This window comes from Dysidea avara, chromosome 13 (assembly GCF_963678975.1).
Source record: "Dysidea avara chromosome 13, odDysAvar1.4, whole genome shotgun sequence".
Taxonomy (NCBI): Eukaryota; Metazoa; Porifera; class Demospongiae; order Dictyoceratida; family Dysideidae; genus Dysidea; species Dysidea avara.
The window spans coordinates 7,094,394-7,109,257 of NC_089284.1; the positions used below are offsets into that span (position 1 = coordinate 7,094,394).

At 37.1% G+C, this 14,864-nt stretch overlaps 1 protein-coding gene across 1 annotated transcript in view; it reads right to left on the reverse strand.

Moving 5' to 3' along the window:
• Positions 1–8,118: 8,118 nt before the first annotated feature.
• Positions 8,119–14,864, reverse strand: part of LOC136242479 (uncharacterized) — a 53,073-nt gene continuing 46,327 nt past the window's right edge. The window contains exons 44-56 of the mRNA XM_066033909.1: positions 11,555–11,749; positions 11,362–11,499; positions 10,868–11,206; positions 10,608–10,808; positions 10,416–10,547; positions 9,996–10,340; positions 9,624–9,941; positions 9,228–9,569; positions 8,966–9,151; positions 8,705–8,908; positions 8,504–8,645; positions 8,340–8,434; positions 8,119–8,283 (exon numbers count right to left, since the gene is read on the reverse strand). Coding sequence (XP_065889981.1) covers positions 8,198–8,283; positions 8,340–8,434; positions 8,504–8,645; positions 8,705–8,908; positions 8,966–9,151; positions 9,228–9,569; positions 9,624–9,941; positions 9,996–10,340; positions 10,416–10,547; positions 10,608–10,808; positions 10,868–11,206; positions 11,362–11,499; positions 11,555–11,749 — 2,723 coding nt within the window. The 3' untranslated portion in view covers positions 8,119–8,197. The remainder of the gene's footprint in view (positions 8,284–8,339; positions 8,435–8,503; positions 8,646–8,704; positions 8,909–8,965; positions 9,152–9,227; positions 9,570–9,623; positions 9,942–9,995; positions 10,341–10,415; positions 10,548–10,607; positions 10,809–10,867; positions 11,207–11,361; positions 11,500–11,554; positions 11,750–14,864) is intronic.

Sequence of the window (14,864 nt, forward strand, 5' to 3'; positions counted from 1 at the left end):
AAAGAGTATACACATGTTCATTGCAGATATAGTCCAGTGATGAAACACTTATAGTTGTTATCCTTTAGAGGGTAATCCTCTAAGCAATATAAGTTTCCTGATAACAGAAGTGAGGGAAACTGGGTGAAAACTTGCTGGATTAGAGGAATCACCTGCCTTGTATATTTTTCCAAAAGCTTACGAATATAAGAGATTGCCATAAAATGATAAGCTGAAGACAGGTGGTTGAGGTGTAAATAAATTATGCTATCCCAACCTTGGTCAGATTTCATTGAACATTTTTGGAGAGCGCATGACTGTGTTTGCATATATTCACAGTGGGGGTGGGTGGTCACAGGAAGTAAGGCCCAATATTCTAGCTGAATAATCACTCATGTTGAAGCCTGCATGATATGACATCGACAAGCGTAACTCATTGTAAGGATTTCATTGCATAAAGGGGCCAGTGTTTTGTAGTTATATCTTTACTTAAGTTGGTGCCATGTAAGTGATTGAGCTAGCTACACCAGTATAGGACTGATCCAGCAGCCACTTTAAGTAGCTACGTATAAGCTCAAATTTTCACTGCAATAAAGCTTTTTTTGTAGTGATGTTGTGTGAGATCCTTAATATCATACAGTACAATAGTAGGGACCACAAGGTTAGGGTGTGGCACATGAAAAAACATCACCCAAAAACCAGCCTCACTTTTCCCTGATAACGATGAGGCAATATTGGTTAGGTAAAAATAAGCCCAATCAAGGTATTAGATCGACCCAAAACACTTTCAACAAGTTGCTATGGAAATTATTAAATAGAATTTTCTAGTGACTGACTGACTGAGTAACTGAGTAACTGACTGACGATTCCTTCAGACCTTCACACTAGCGTAACTCGATAACGGCTAAGGCTACAGGCTCAATTTTTTCACTGGACACATGCCTTTTGGCATATACCACAGTATGTACAATGCATTCTTCATGGACTTACCATTTGTGTCCCATTCATCTTTGCTGACAACAAAAGGTGTCAATTTGGCAATAGCGTGTAATGGCTTCCCTTATTAACAGAAATCATCCATATTTTTCATAGTGGCTACTTTGATTGCAGAGGTGCTTTTCAAACAGTTCTTTATTTCAGTAATGTGACACCGCCATGTAGACTAATGTGTGCTTTAACCCATTCGCATTGCTCACTTTCAAGATGCTATTAATAACAATGCCCCATGCTTCACTGAGGACCAATCCATTTGGACCAATCTGGGTTAATGTATGGGGCATAGCATTTACATCTCAAAACTGAACAATGCAAATGTGCTGAAGCACACACACTTAAGTAATTCTGCAGTTTCTGTGGAAGTTGACCAAAATTGTTACTTGTAACTATGTTTAAAAGCAAGGAGTTCCACAATCTAATTGCTGAGGGGAAAACTGAATATCAGTAATGTTCACAAGTGCATTGTACATGTTGTAGATGGTATTGGTGCCCACGGATGTTACGAGTAACAGATCTAAGATTATCAGTGAGTATACAAATCACAATTTTGTATGTTAAATTTATTTTTAAGTATGATCTCGTTCTAGTTTCAAGAGTTGGCCAGCCAAGATAGTTCAGCAAGCGAGTACACAGGTGATACTTCTTATACACAAACCTAACAGCTCTTCTCTGAAACAATTCAATTTTGAATGTCTTGGGTAGTATGAGGAGCTCATATTGTGGAGGAATATTCTATTATAGGACACACAGATGTCTTATAGCAATGTTCTTTGATATGATGTGAGCAGGGTCTCAAGTTACGATGTAAAAATGCTAGTAGCTTTTGACAGTACTTGTTTAATATCTTCTTTCCAAGTTAGTTTAGAATCTATTACTAAATACTTACCAAAATTCACTTCTTTGATTGGGACATTGTTAATGTGGTATGTAAACTTAAGAGGTGACTTTTTGTTTGTAACCATAAGAAATAATCACATTTTGATGTTGTTGATAGGGGTACTGTGTAAGTAATCTCCAGAATGTAGCTATGAAACTACAACTTACAGAATAAATCACAGCATTCAATCCAATTTGAATTTCTCATGAATTATGCATACCTTAATTCTTATCGACATTTATAAATAAGTAGTCGTTAATTTCACTATTAACGAACCCCCAACCATCAGCTATTCTAAAACCCTCAGTAGAGACCATTTCTAAGAGGAAAAATTTGGATACCTCAAGTGGGAAAATTTTTAAGCATGTATACAGTTAGTATGCAGCTTCTCATAAATTCCTGGAATCCCCTATAGGCGCACAGGCTAAAAACTGAGCACCGAACTTTGGGGGGACTCATTCTTGGACATATCAATGCCGACACCAACTGGAGTATCCTACTCAGATCTCAAGTGGAATGAATCTTTGGCAAATGAAACTTGCTGAAATTTTCTGTATTCCCTATGTAGCTACTCGTGTTTCAGAAATTCAAAGTATGATGTGTGTTTTGTTTTCCTACATGCATTTTGTATGTGTTTGTGTGCTCATATGTAGTCATGTCAAAACTTTGACACATTAAACTGTAGCTACATTTATTTTTTTTGTGAATTAAATTCTTGGAAAAATAACATCGTCTTTGATGCAAGGTATAATAACTTCTGCATACTTCAACTTACAGAGAAGGGGTTTAATTTGTCAGAATCCTTGATAAAATGTGAGTCACGTGTGTATAATATCCTCTAGTGCAAATACTTTGGTGTACTTGTTGATGACAACCTTATATTTCATGCGTATGCTGCATCTGTGATTTTCAATGCTAATCAGACACTGGCCATTATTCACAAGAGCTTTCATTTCACAGATAACCGCATGTTTGTAGTACTCTTTATGTATTGCTTTTGTAAGACCAGTGATTGAGTATAGTACGGCAACACTATCTGAAGGTCACGGTATATTCTTAATCAAAAATACATTGAAAAGGTCAAGTGAAGAGCTACTAGGACACTTACTGGCTTACAAGATACTCCTTACTCAGAATGTTTACATATATTGGGCTTACATTCATTGCAATATCATCGACTGGGAGGTGATATCATACCATTACACCATCTTGTTAACAATGATATTGGCATTGATTTTGGTGAATTTTTACAATTTCCTCTGTCACGTTTATTGGAGGGTCACATGTATAACTATTCAAGTCCCATGCTACCACCAGAGCAAGATGTAAATTTTTCTCAATTAGAGCTGTGGATTGTTGAAACATCTACCAGGTAGTTACCACACAGTCCCTAAATGAATTCAACTTTTCCAAACTAATGACCAAAATTGATGATTGTATTTTAAGTTGACCCTATTTGTGTACTGATAAGGTATTACAGGCTTTTACTTCGTAAAATAATACTAATACTAACTAGTGAAACTTCTATGTAATACCCATGCAGTATTACATGTCACATTTTGAAATTTGATAGCACAAGTCTATTATCTCTGATTGGACAGCAATAATGGACTGGTTCAATGAAGAGAATGCTTAACAGTTAATTCATATCACTGCTAAGTCAGGCCAGGCCATGTAAGATGGTGAACCCATCTCTGTGGACCCTTTAATACATATTTGTTTAAGGCATACATGCACCCCCAGTCAACTAATTACATACTACACTACTGTTTCTGTTGCTTATTTCACTTTTTGCTACCGCATGAATAATATACTATCTATCAAACACTGATGAACTTACTCATCACAGCTCAGAGTCAGTTGTCAGTTTCTCTTTCTACTATTATGCAGTTGCATACAACTTTTTAAACGTATCTCATATCCAAAATTACGAGAGATTTAATACAGCAATCATTACCTCCCAGCACTAGTACCATACAGGGATCATGGAGGTTTGCACTTTCTCACAACAGAAAAACATTGACACCAGAAACCAGGCTCACAATATGTTCATGGTACCTTGGCAGTATTGGTTAGACATAATCAAACCCAAAAATTCCTTCAGTGTGACCCAAAATGCTTCCAATAGGCTGTTATAATTTAAAATAAAATTATTCAGTGGAATTCCAGGTTCATAAGCCAGGTTCGTTAGCCAGGTTTGTAAAATAAATTTTATTCCCTCTCTTTGGGGGCCTGGCTCCTTCTTTTCACACACTTTACAAACCCATTATAAAATGGAAGTATAACTTGATTGCATAGAACTTCTTTGGCATGAGTGTGTTAAAGCTAACTCTTGTACTAGGTCTGGTGAAAATATTAAGGAGATGGACCATTATTTACACAAAAAGGGCAATATTTGTATATTTGCCTTGCAGGGTAAATAGCTTATCAAAATAACTTGAAATTTGGTGTGTATATATGTAGGGTAACTATCATAGCTCAAACCATTTGTGGTCTAAAAGAAAGTTTGGTGACAGCTACAGAGTTAAAAAGAGAAAACCGGATTAGTGTAAAATTCTAGTAGGATAGTCACGGTGAAGTTTATAATAGACACAAGAACATTAAAAAATGTTATCCAGGGTTTGAACAAGGACCTCTGCACCTAAATCCTTAACCTCTGAGCTACTGCTATAAGCTGCTCAACTCATATAATTACATGCAGTAGAAGTTTAGTTTATTATGGGGTGTCGTTTGTACCAAAATTGTACAAAAATGCCTTATTTATAAACTATAACCATACTTTATAAATCAATGCACTACTTTATAAATCATGAACATATACTTTATAAATCATATGCATGATTTATAAACCATATACCTGATTTATAAACCATATACCTGATTTATAAATCATTGACATACTTTATAAACTATAACATTGATTTATATAAATTATACATGTGATTTGTAAACTATAACACTTATTTGTAAAGTATAAACACTGATTTATAAATCATAATATTAATTTATATATCAATGTACTACTTTATAATTCATGTGTATAGTTTATAAATCATGTGTATAGTTTATAAATCATACACATGATTTATAAATTAATAACATACTTTATGAACCATACATGCATAATTTATAAATCATCATTATGATTTATAAATTGCACATGTCAGATTAATAAATCATAAGTATATTTTACAAATCATCATCACGAGTGGCTTAGTTTGGTTATTATTGTATTTTATAAATCATTGTCGTACTTTATAAATTTAACACATACTTTACAAATCACATGTACAATTTACTTTTATAAACTAATACTATGATATATAAATCAATAGTGTAATTTAGTAGTCATATGTTGTTGTTTAGTATCGATAGTTACTTATATGTGTATCAAATGTAAAGAATTTGTGGTATATGATCCAGCACAGGATTCAGCACACTTAGTACAGGCTTTGGCAGCTGTTGTGAGCACTTGCACTAATGAGAGCAACCCAGCAAAGTGGAGTATATCACCATTACCAATGCCCCTGCCAGTGGTTCCACCAACTATGCCACTGTTGTCACCAATTATGCTACTGTTGTCACTGGCTGGCTTGAGCCCAAATCCTACACCGTGTAAGAGTAGCCAGCAAGAGTGGCATAATTAGTGGAATTACTGGCAGAGGAGTTACCCACGACAATGACAGGGGCATTGGTAATGGTGATACTCCACTTTGCCAGGTTGCTCTCATTAGTGCAAGCACTCACAACAGCTGCCAAAGCTTGTACTAAGTTTGCTGAATCCTCTGCTGGATCACATGCCACAAATGCTTTCCATTTGATGCACATCTAAGCAATATTGATATGGATTCTGACTATCGATACTAAACAACAACATATGGCTACTAAATTACACTATTGATTTATATATCATAGTATTAGTTTATAAAAGTAAATTGTACATGTGATTTGTAAAGTATGTGTTAAATTTATAAAGTACGACAATGATTTATAAAATACAATAATAACCAAACTAAGTCACTCGTGATGATGATTTGTAAAATATACTTATGATTTATTAATCTGACATGTGCAATTTATAAATCATAATGATGATTTATAAATTATGCATGTATGGTTCATAAAGTATGTTATTGATTTATAAATCATGTGTATGATTTATAAACTATACACATGATTTATAAACTATACACATGATTTATAAAGTAGTACATTGATATATAAATTAATATTATAATTTATAAATCAGTGTTTATACTTTACAAATAAGTATTATAGTTTACAAATCACATGTATAATTTATATAAATCAATGTTATAGTTTATAAAGTATGTCAATGATTTATAAATCAGGTATATGGTTTATAAATCAGGTATATGGTTTATAAATCATGCATATGATTTATAAAGTATATGTTCATGATTTATAAAGTAGTGCATTGATTTATAAAGTATGGTTATAGTTTATAAAAAAGGCATTTTTGTACAATTTTGGCACAAACGACACCCCATAGTTTATAAGAGTAGTTATCAAGGCAGTCATGTACTCAAATAAAACATTTAGATGCATTTTCAAATAAAATTTAATCAAAACTGTTACCAAATTCAAATGGCTTATTTTTTCAAAGATTTCCTGTGTATGTGGGGGTGGGGGGGGCATACCTCAGACCCCCTAGATAGTGTGCTTTGCACACTGCGAATCACATCAACTATATAGATATTACCCTCCTTAGCCCCTTCACTTAAAATTTTGTTGCTATGCCCTAATCTTGCATAATTACCATTGTGTCTGTAAACAACCGAAGAATACAAGCCTAAAGTCAGTTTTTGGCAGGCCCTGGGTATACAAGGTACAAGAAAAGGTAATATCCATGCAAACACAGCATAGGGTGCATCTTTCAAAAGCCTGGGTTTATTTTAAAAAGTCATGAAATCATAGGTGGTAGCCAAGAAAAATTCTGATTGTAGGTTTTAGCTTGTGATTCAGTGGATTTCTAATCTTAAGTAATAAATGCCCAAACTGCTTTACCGTGGTTTCCAAATAATGGTACTTGTAAGACAATAAAATACTCATATAACTAGTATTTTGGGCTAATCCTGTTCTTCATTTATGAGCATTAATTAGATGTTACTCATCAAAATTAGCACAGTAATGGACAAATAAGTGTGCAGGTCTTGAGTCACCAAAAAGGTTTCAGGAACAGCCTTTCAAGCACAGTAAGACTACATGTGTCCGATTTGTGAAGATTTAATTGCTCATTCTACTGAAAAACGAAGACATTGAGGATCCAGAGATAATTTACTACCAGGGCTCTTGCAAAGCCTGATTACATTGTCAGTGTACAAGTTTATTCAAACTCAAGTACCGATTCTTTATGAAATCATACCACTGCTCACTCTATTGATTAGATATGAGTCACTAATGAGAAGCATGAAAACAAAATTTTGCTCTGGAACAAAAAGTCCAAACCTTAGAAAGCCACATCCCTCACCAAGTACTAGCCCTAGTGATGCAAGTGGTGGTAGCCCATCAAGTTTCTGATGATCAAATTTCAACCAAACAAGGAGACTAAACTTTACCATTCATGCTTATGACAGTCCGTGTAGAATATAAGAATACACCGGTGTAGCACCATCAGTGCTAAAAATGCACTTGAGATTAATGCCACTGGTTTGAGTGGGCCACCAGTATTATCCTATTTGCCTATAGGAGTTTAGAATCTTTGTTCCAGTGCAGTAGACCAAAGAAAATGTGAGATATGAGCATTTACTTGAAAAGATATGTAGTATGCCAACAATCTCCCTTCACTGACAATCACCATCTTATCTGTAGTGAAGAAAGGTTATACAGGGAAACATACCCAGCAATGATTTGCCTGTTCATGGCAAATACAATGTTACAACCATTTCAACCGTTTTATTGTCACCTATATCTTTACTAATGCAAAATAATCTTTCCTACTTAGTAGCACTGTAACTCCAAAACATTATCAGCATATGAAGCTGAAACTTTGTCCATGGCTGTATATAATAAAAAATAAATACAGTGTTTTTACATGCAGATCATGTCACAAATCAGTTATAAGGGTTGGGATAAGTTGAATGACATAGGTATTAACTGGCAGTCTTGCTTGCAGTCTACAAATGAGTTTCACTAAGTTTTGGCTCAGTACTCCTATCATCGATAATGTAGATGTACATTTGTAATAGAATATGTGGCAATAAATGTATATAATATATTCATATTCCCCGCAAAGTTAATAAATATCTTTTCTAAATATATTACAAGAACCAGGTTTTTACATAACTAAGCTCGTACTACTGTTACATCTAAGCCATATGTGTTTTAGATAGTGCCATCATCTGCTGAGGCTGTAGACTCTTCAAAGTTCTCCATCTCATCTGGGTTGAGGTACATTGGGTTGGAAAAGGCTACAGAGCAACACCACTGAGTCATATAGTTGTATATATCACAGTAAATTACTAACTAGATGGTTCTTTGCTCATGGGATTCTCAAAGCCATCAAATGTAACGGCATCATCTGGTGACTGGAAGTGTACCTTATCATCTGCCTTGGGACGTCTATAAATGAAATGAAATTTATTTATATTTAATGCGCATCATAGTGAAGTACTAGCTATTAGCCTATACCTCTTCACCACAATGATTACTCCGATAGTCAAAATGATTACTACTACCAACAGGATGAGGATCACAGGAACAAGAACACCAATCAGAATATTCCTATTGCTATCATCATTGTTATCACCACCAGTCCGACCACCTGTTGGACCTATAATAGTATAACACATGAATGTAACTGTTCAATATGTTCTTCAATCTCTTTCTTACCAACAATTATGTTGCACTCTTGTAAGCTACCAACCCACTGGGCTCCACCAACAGGTGCATATTCACACCTTGCAGACTGTGTGGTGTTATCAGGACAGGTGAAGGTGACAGTGGTGTTGACAGTGAAGGCCCCATCTGGTGATTCAGTCACCACTACAGTTGAGCTAGCTCCTCTCACTGATGGTGCAGCACCACAGATTTGAGCTATTAGAATTCATCATGTAAAAATTATGTACACATTGAATAAACTGATCAACTTACGAATGCAAGTAAATGGATCACCAGTCCAGCTGGTTGATTCTGCTCGACATTCTCTCTTATTGTGATTATCAGATGGCAGATATCCATAGAAACAAGTTAGTGTAGCGGTTGTCTTTGTTCCAGATGAAGCATCATAACTAACATATCCTCCTGTTGGCTCTGACAATGTACCACAACTGGTCAGATCTACAAATTACATTGTAAAAGTTTAAGACCAAGTTTGTATATTATTGTATTGTGAATTTTATAGACAAAAGTTTACCTAAGCACTGAACATTGGCTGGATATCCGATAGAACATGTTTGTGCTGGTTGGTTGACATATTCAGTGTAGTGACACTGGTTGAGGTCATTCTCTTGTCCACCACATCTCATCTGTGTGGCCCAATAACCAGTAGTACTCACTCCAAATACATTGCCTAATGGAACTTGTTGAGTAGTGTTAAATCCAAGGTATCTGCACACAACTAATGCATCATTGAGGTTCCACAAGTCTGCACAGATCTGAGCCCACACATTGTTGACTCTAATTTCAACTCTTCCTGATCCAACACTGCTTCCTCCAAGTAGTCTTATTCCTTGAATTGGTAGTTCTGCTTGTTCTCCTGTGAAAATGAAAACACAATTATAGTCTGTTAAGAGTTGTTGTTATCACTCACCAGTACACACTATAGCAACATCTTCACTGTGGAAACAATCGTTATCTCCATAGCCAGGATGAGGACATGTACTCAGCCATCTCTCATCTCCCGTACACTGCACTTCATCCAACCAAATTGGTTGATCACTAGTACCAACTGGGAATTCCATGGGGTTGGCAATTCTTGAGATTGCACCCTGGTTGAGTTGATTACATACAACTTGTCCATCAAGCTTGTCAAAGTTGTCATCGCAAACTGTTCCCCATCTTCCATTAAAGAATACTTCCACACGACCAGAACTAGCAGTGCCATTGCTTAGTCGAACAGGATAGATTGCTATATGTGAGGTAAAACAAATGAGAACTATGAGCTAACATCGCCTCTACTTACAGAAGCAAGTAACTCCAACATCTTCAGTGTGGTCAGATGCACATAGAGTTGGAGCATTAGGATTAAAGCCAGGACAACTAAACAGTGCAGTTTCATGTCCAGTACAGCCAACATTGCCAGTAACAATTGATTGTTCTTGATCAGCAATACCAAACATGTTATTTGTTGTCATTCCAGTGGTGAAGTTGGTTGCTCCAGTGTAGCCTAATTGTCTGCACACAACATCAGCTTCAGTGAGTGACCAGCCATCATCACAGACAGTACTCCAGGAACCACTGATGTTAACTTCAACACGACCAGATCCAGGAGTGTCTCCAATTATTCTGACACCAGAAACACCAGCACCTGAAAAACAAAACGTTGTAATTGGTATACTGTAAGATTAAAATAACAATTGTTGGGTAAAATTTTATTGCTTACCAATGCATATCACTCCAGCATCCTCACTATGATCACAGTCATTGTCACCAGCAATAAACATACATTGACCCAGACTTCCTTCAGCTCCAGTACATTGGACTTCATCAAATTGTATCGGTACAGTTTGTTCAGCTGCAGATTAAACATTACAATGTATGACAACAATTATTGTGGATTATCTCTACCACACACCTCTTCCATAGAATGAGTTTGTGGTAGCTCCAATAGCTCCTGTATAGCCCAGTTGGCGACATACTACACTAGCATCAACCAAATCCCAGTCATCATCACACACAGTTCCCCACTGATCATTATAGTAAACCTCAACACGACCTTCACCATCAACATTTCCTCCAACAAGTCTTGTTGGCAGTAATGGAGGTGCTGTCACATCTGTAGTGTTCAATAATGAGGTAAACAACATATTATACACTTTATTGAAAAGAACTAACTTGTACACTGTACTCCTGCGACTTGGCTAGTGAGACAACTGTGCTGGAAGTTGAAAGGACAATCAACAATGGCCCCCTCATGGCCTAGACAAGCAACATTGCTGATAAGAACTGGTACATCTCCTTGGCCAAACAAATCAGCTGCTTGGCGAATTCCTCGTGGAGTAATAGTTGACTGGCCCAGTTGTCTGCACGCAACTGCAGCATCAAAGTCACTCCATCCTTCATTGCATATGCCACTCCACTGGTTGTTAATACAGATCTCAATACGTCCAGTTAATACAGCTATGTCTGATCCATTCCTCAGTCTGATTGTTCCCTCGTCACAATTTGGTGTTGCTGTATGACATAGACACTTCTGTTACAATAGTATTAGAATTGGTTAGTGTCTTGGTAGTACACGTACACCTCATAATGCAGAAAATTAGGTTGTTATTGTGAACATTACAACACAGTCTGAAAGTTAGTTGCACTTCATATTTGATGGTACTTACTAATACAGATGACACCAGCATCCAGAGAGTGATCACAGGAACTTGTGTCACTTTGTGATGGGCACACAAACAAGTTGGGTTCAAATCCTTGGCAAAGCACTTGAGTACGATGGATGGGACCAACTCCTTGACCAAAGTCTGTTAGAACATACAGAAGTTAACCATCCAATATAACTATTGGTACTGTACTTACATCCTCCACCAGTAGCTTGTAGAGCTCCACTGTAACCCAGGTCCCGACAAGAAACTTCAGCATCAGCAAGTCCCCAGAACACATCACAGATGGTACCCCATTGGTCACCAACACGGATCTCTACACGACCACTGCCACGATCAGTACTACCAGCAAGTCTTATATCTGATCTGTTCCTTCCACCAATGTCACAGTCTTGAAAGTAATAGTATGGCATAATATTAATTCTTTCTATGTATAATGCTTATGAAGGATATGACTGAATGATTCTTGAGTGTGCTCAAGGGAAAAGTGTGCTATATTTCAGTCATATCCCTATTAACCATATTCTCACTGTTCTATACCACATTCTAGTAGAAGGAATGATGGAGATTGTATCTTTAAGAGCAAGTTTTGACTTATGGTGCACAAAGTAATGAGAGATTTGCCCTATATACTGTTTTCAGATGATCCAGGCAAAAGATCATCAGTTAACTGCCCAGGTTAATAACAGTAAGTCAATTTAGGTGCTAATTATTAGAATTGTTTAGTTGAGGACTGCATGCAGTGAAGCGCTATGGTATGTACCACAGCAAACTGTGGTGATATACCATGGTTTGTGGCTATGCTTACTGTATATGGTGTAACTTCACACATTGCAGGTGTGATATACATATATAAAGCTGAAAAGCTATCTGTCTGTCTGTCTACATTCCATTTGGGTCCTCTCTAACCACTGTACGTATTGACACGGAACTTTGGTGAAATTAAGCACACATCATTAGGGAACTCCAAGTTTGTTGTTACAAATCGATAAGTGCTTTTGTTCATTCTCTACAAAGTGTTGAAACATTTGTATAGGGGAAAACTTGGGCTAAATTCCTGTCAAAACCATGAACAAACAGTCCAAGTGTTAGTGCATAGAACTGTAAAACCCGAAGATCCAGGGTTCGATTCCTCCTTTTTTTCTTCTCAGAGCCACCTTTTTGTGACATACTTTTCATATGTCAGCTACTGATGATGCTTACTCACCAATCAACATGTATCGACACGATTCACATACGAAATATGATGCTCATCATCTGGCTACTTAGCCACTACAGCACATTGAAGGCCATGATGTAGAGAAAACTTCGGCTGCATTCTGTAGCAAACCATAGGACAAACAGTTCATCTGGTATGGCACCTCCCTGAAGTTGTTGCAGTTGCTGCCAGTGAGCCACAAACACAATTTTTTTTTGCTTTATCTACCTTTTTGATGCATACTTTTTCTAACTTGACTTTTTTTTGCTCATAGCATGTTCATAGCATCCTGGTATTGCTTCAGAGCATATGGACTGTTGGAAAAGTATACAGTAGCACATTTTATAGGTATAGGGCAGGCATGGGCGGGCCAATTGGGTGCATGTTCATTTGTCTGTGTGTGTGTGTTCTATTAGCAATCTCTTTCATAACTTCAATTCTTTATGATGCTAACTACTTGAAAGTGTGCATTCAAACCTTTATATATAGCTATGGCGAGTAGTGCTGCTTTAAGTACTTTTTGTACTGATTCATTTTCTGTGTTGACAATGTTGCAGTTCTATAGCATGATAGAACAGGTACTGTTAGCACCACATGGATAGGCCGTACACGTCTTATTGGTTTAGGTTACATGCTATTCTGCTATTTAGGTAACTTGCGTGTTCACATCATTTCACTATTAGTATAGCCTTGCATAGAATACGGTTCATGTAAAGGCAATATCACTATGCATGCTACAGTACACTTTAGGACATGATCTTTAATGCTTCCCAATGCATTAACTTGTCATTGTGGTTAATGTGGAAATGTGAAATGGTCCTTCACGAAGGGAAGGTACCAATAGTACCAATGCTAAAGTGCAAATATTGTCTTTTGTTGTCAATAATTATAAGTAAATGTTGTCAAATGATGCTACATGTATAGCCTGCATAATAGGACAGGTACTACACATCGTTTACACATGTGTGGTAAACATATAAGCATACACAACATCAGTACAGTTGTCTTAGCTTAGCTACTGCAATTCTGCAGGTTCAGGAGTACTTGCATGTTTCTCATCATTTCGGTATACTTTGCAGGATGGTGGTATAAGGCTCATTTAAAAGTGGCATCACCATGCATGCTGCAGGACATGAGTGGCACTGATGTCTAATGCTTGGTTGCCATTATAATGTGGTCCTTGCAGGTACCAATGCTAGTACACAAAAGAAATGGAATTTTCAACTAGAGTAGGGACCATAGCACATTGATAAAGAATACTGAAACAAGCTGGTACGTGAGTAGTGCACAATATTAAATCACAGTAAAACAAAAATAAGTGTTATATCCCTACTGTGCTCAAGATACCATAAGAAGAGCACAGTAGAGATATAACGTTTCCTTTTGTTTTACTGTGATTTAATATTGTGCACTACTCCTGGACCAGCTAGTTTCAGTACTTTTTATTGATGTGCTATGGTCCCTACTCTAGTGAGGCAGTATAGCCAAGTGGTTAGGACATCGGCCTGGTAATCAAAAGGTCCCAGGTTTGATTCCTGGTCGAGCCACTTTGGTGTTGTTGTTTCCTTGAGCAAGAAACTTTACTCACATTGCTCCAGTCTACACAGCTGTTTAAATTGGGACCTGGTGGCCTGGTGTCAACTGGGGAAGCAGCCCACCCAGCTGTAACATCAATGGGTACCTGGTGTAAACTGGGGAAGCAAATTCCCAACTGTCCTTGTCTTGCTTAGTAGTATTGGGGTCGTTGTGGAACTTTAGGTTCCACGACCTCTCTCCATGAGACCTGGACAGTCCTCCTGCGGGTTACTAGCCCTGCCCCAGGAGGATTTTCCTGCACAAGGCTCAAGTGCCTGAGTGGTGCACAGGCATTCACTGGGCGGAAATAGCTATGTTTCGCATGGCTGCTGGAGGCTTTGCTTTGCTTGCTTTACTCTAGTTGAAAATTCAGAAATTTTTGTGTACTTCTTTGTACACTTTTTTTTGTAAAAGAAAAATTATTATGACTGGTGAACCCATGCATACTGCATCAAAAGAAAGAAACGGCGCCACGCTCCCCAACTACCAATTATCAAGTATTCATTACCGTCCATTACGCTTCGTTGTCAGCTATGTTCAACTCGTTACACAGCATTACGAATCAAGAACTGTTCGAAAAGCACCTCTGCAATCAAAGTAGCCACTATAAAAAATGCGAACGATTTCTGTTACGAAGGGAAGCCATCACGTGCCACCGCCAATTTGCTGTCAGCAAAGATGAATGGGACACAAAAGAGGACACTGGTAACTCTATGAGGAATGTATTGTGTGT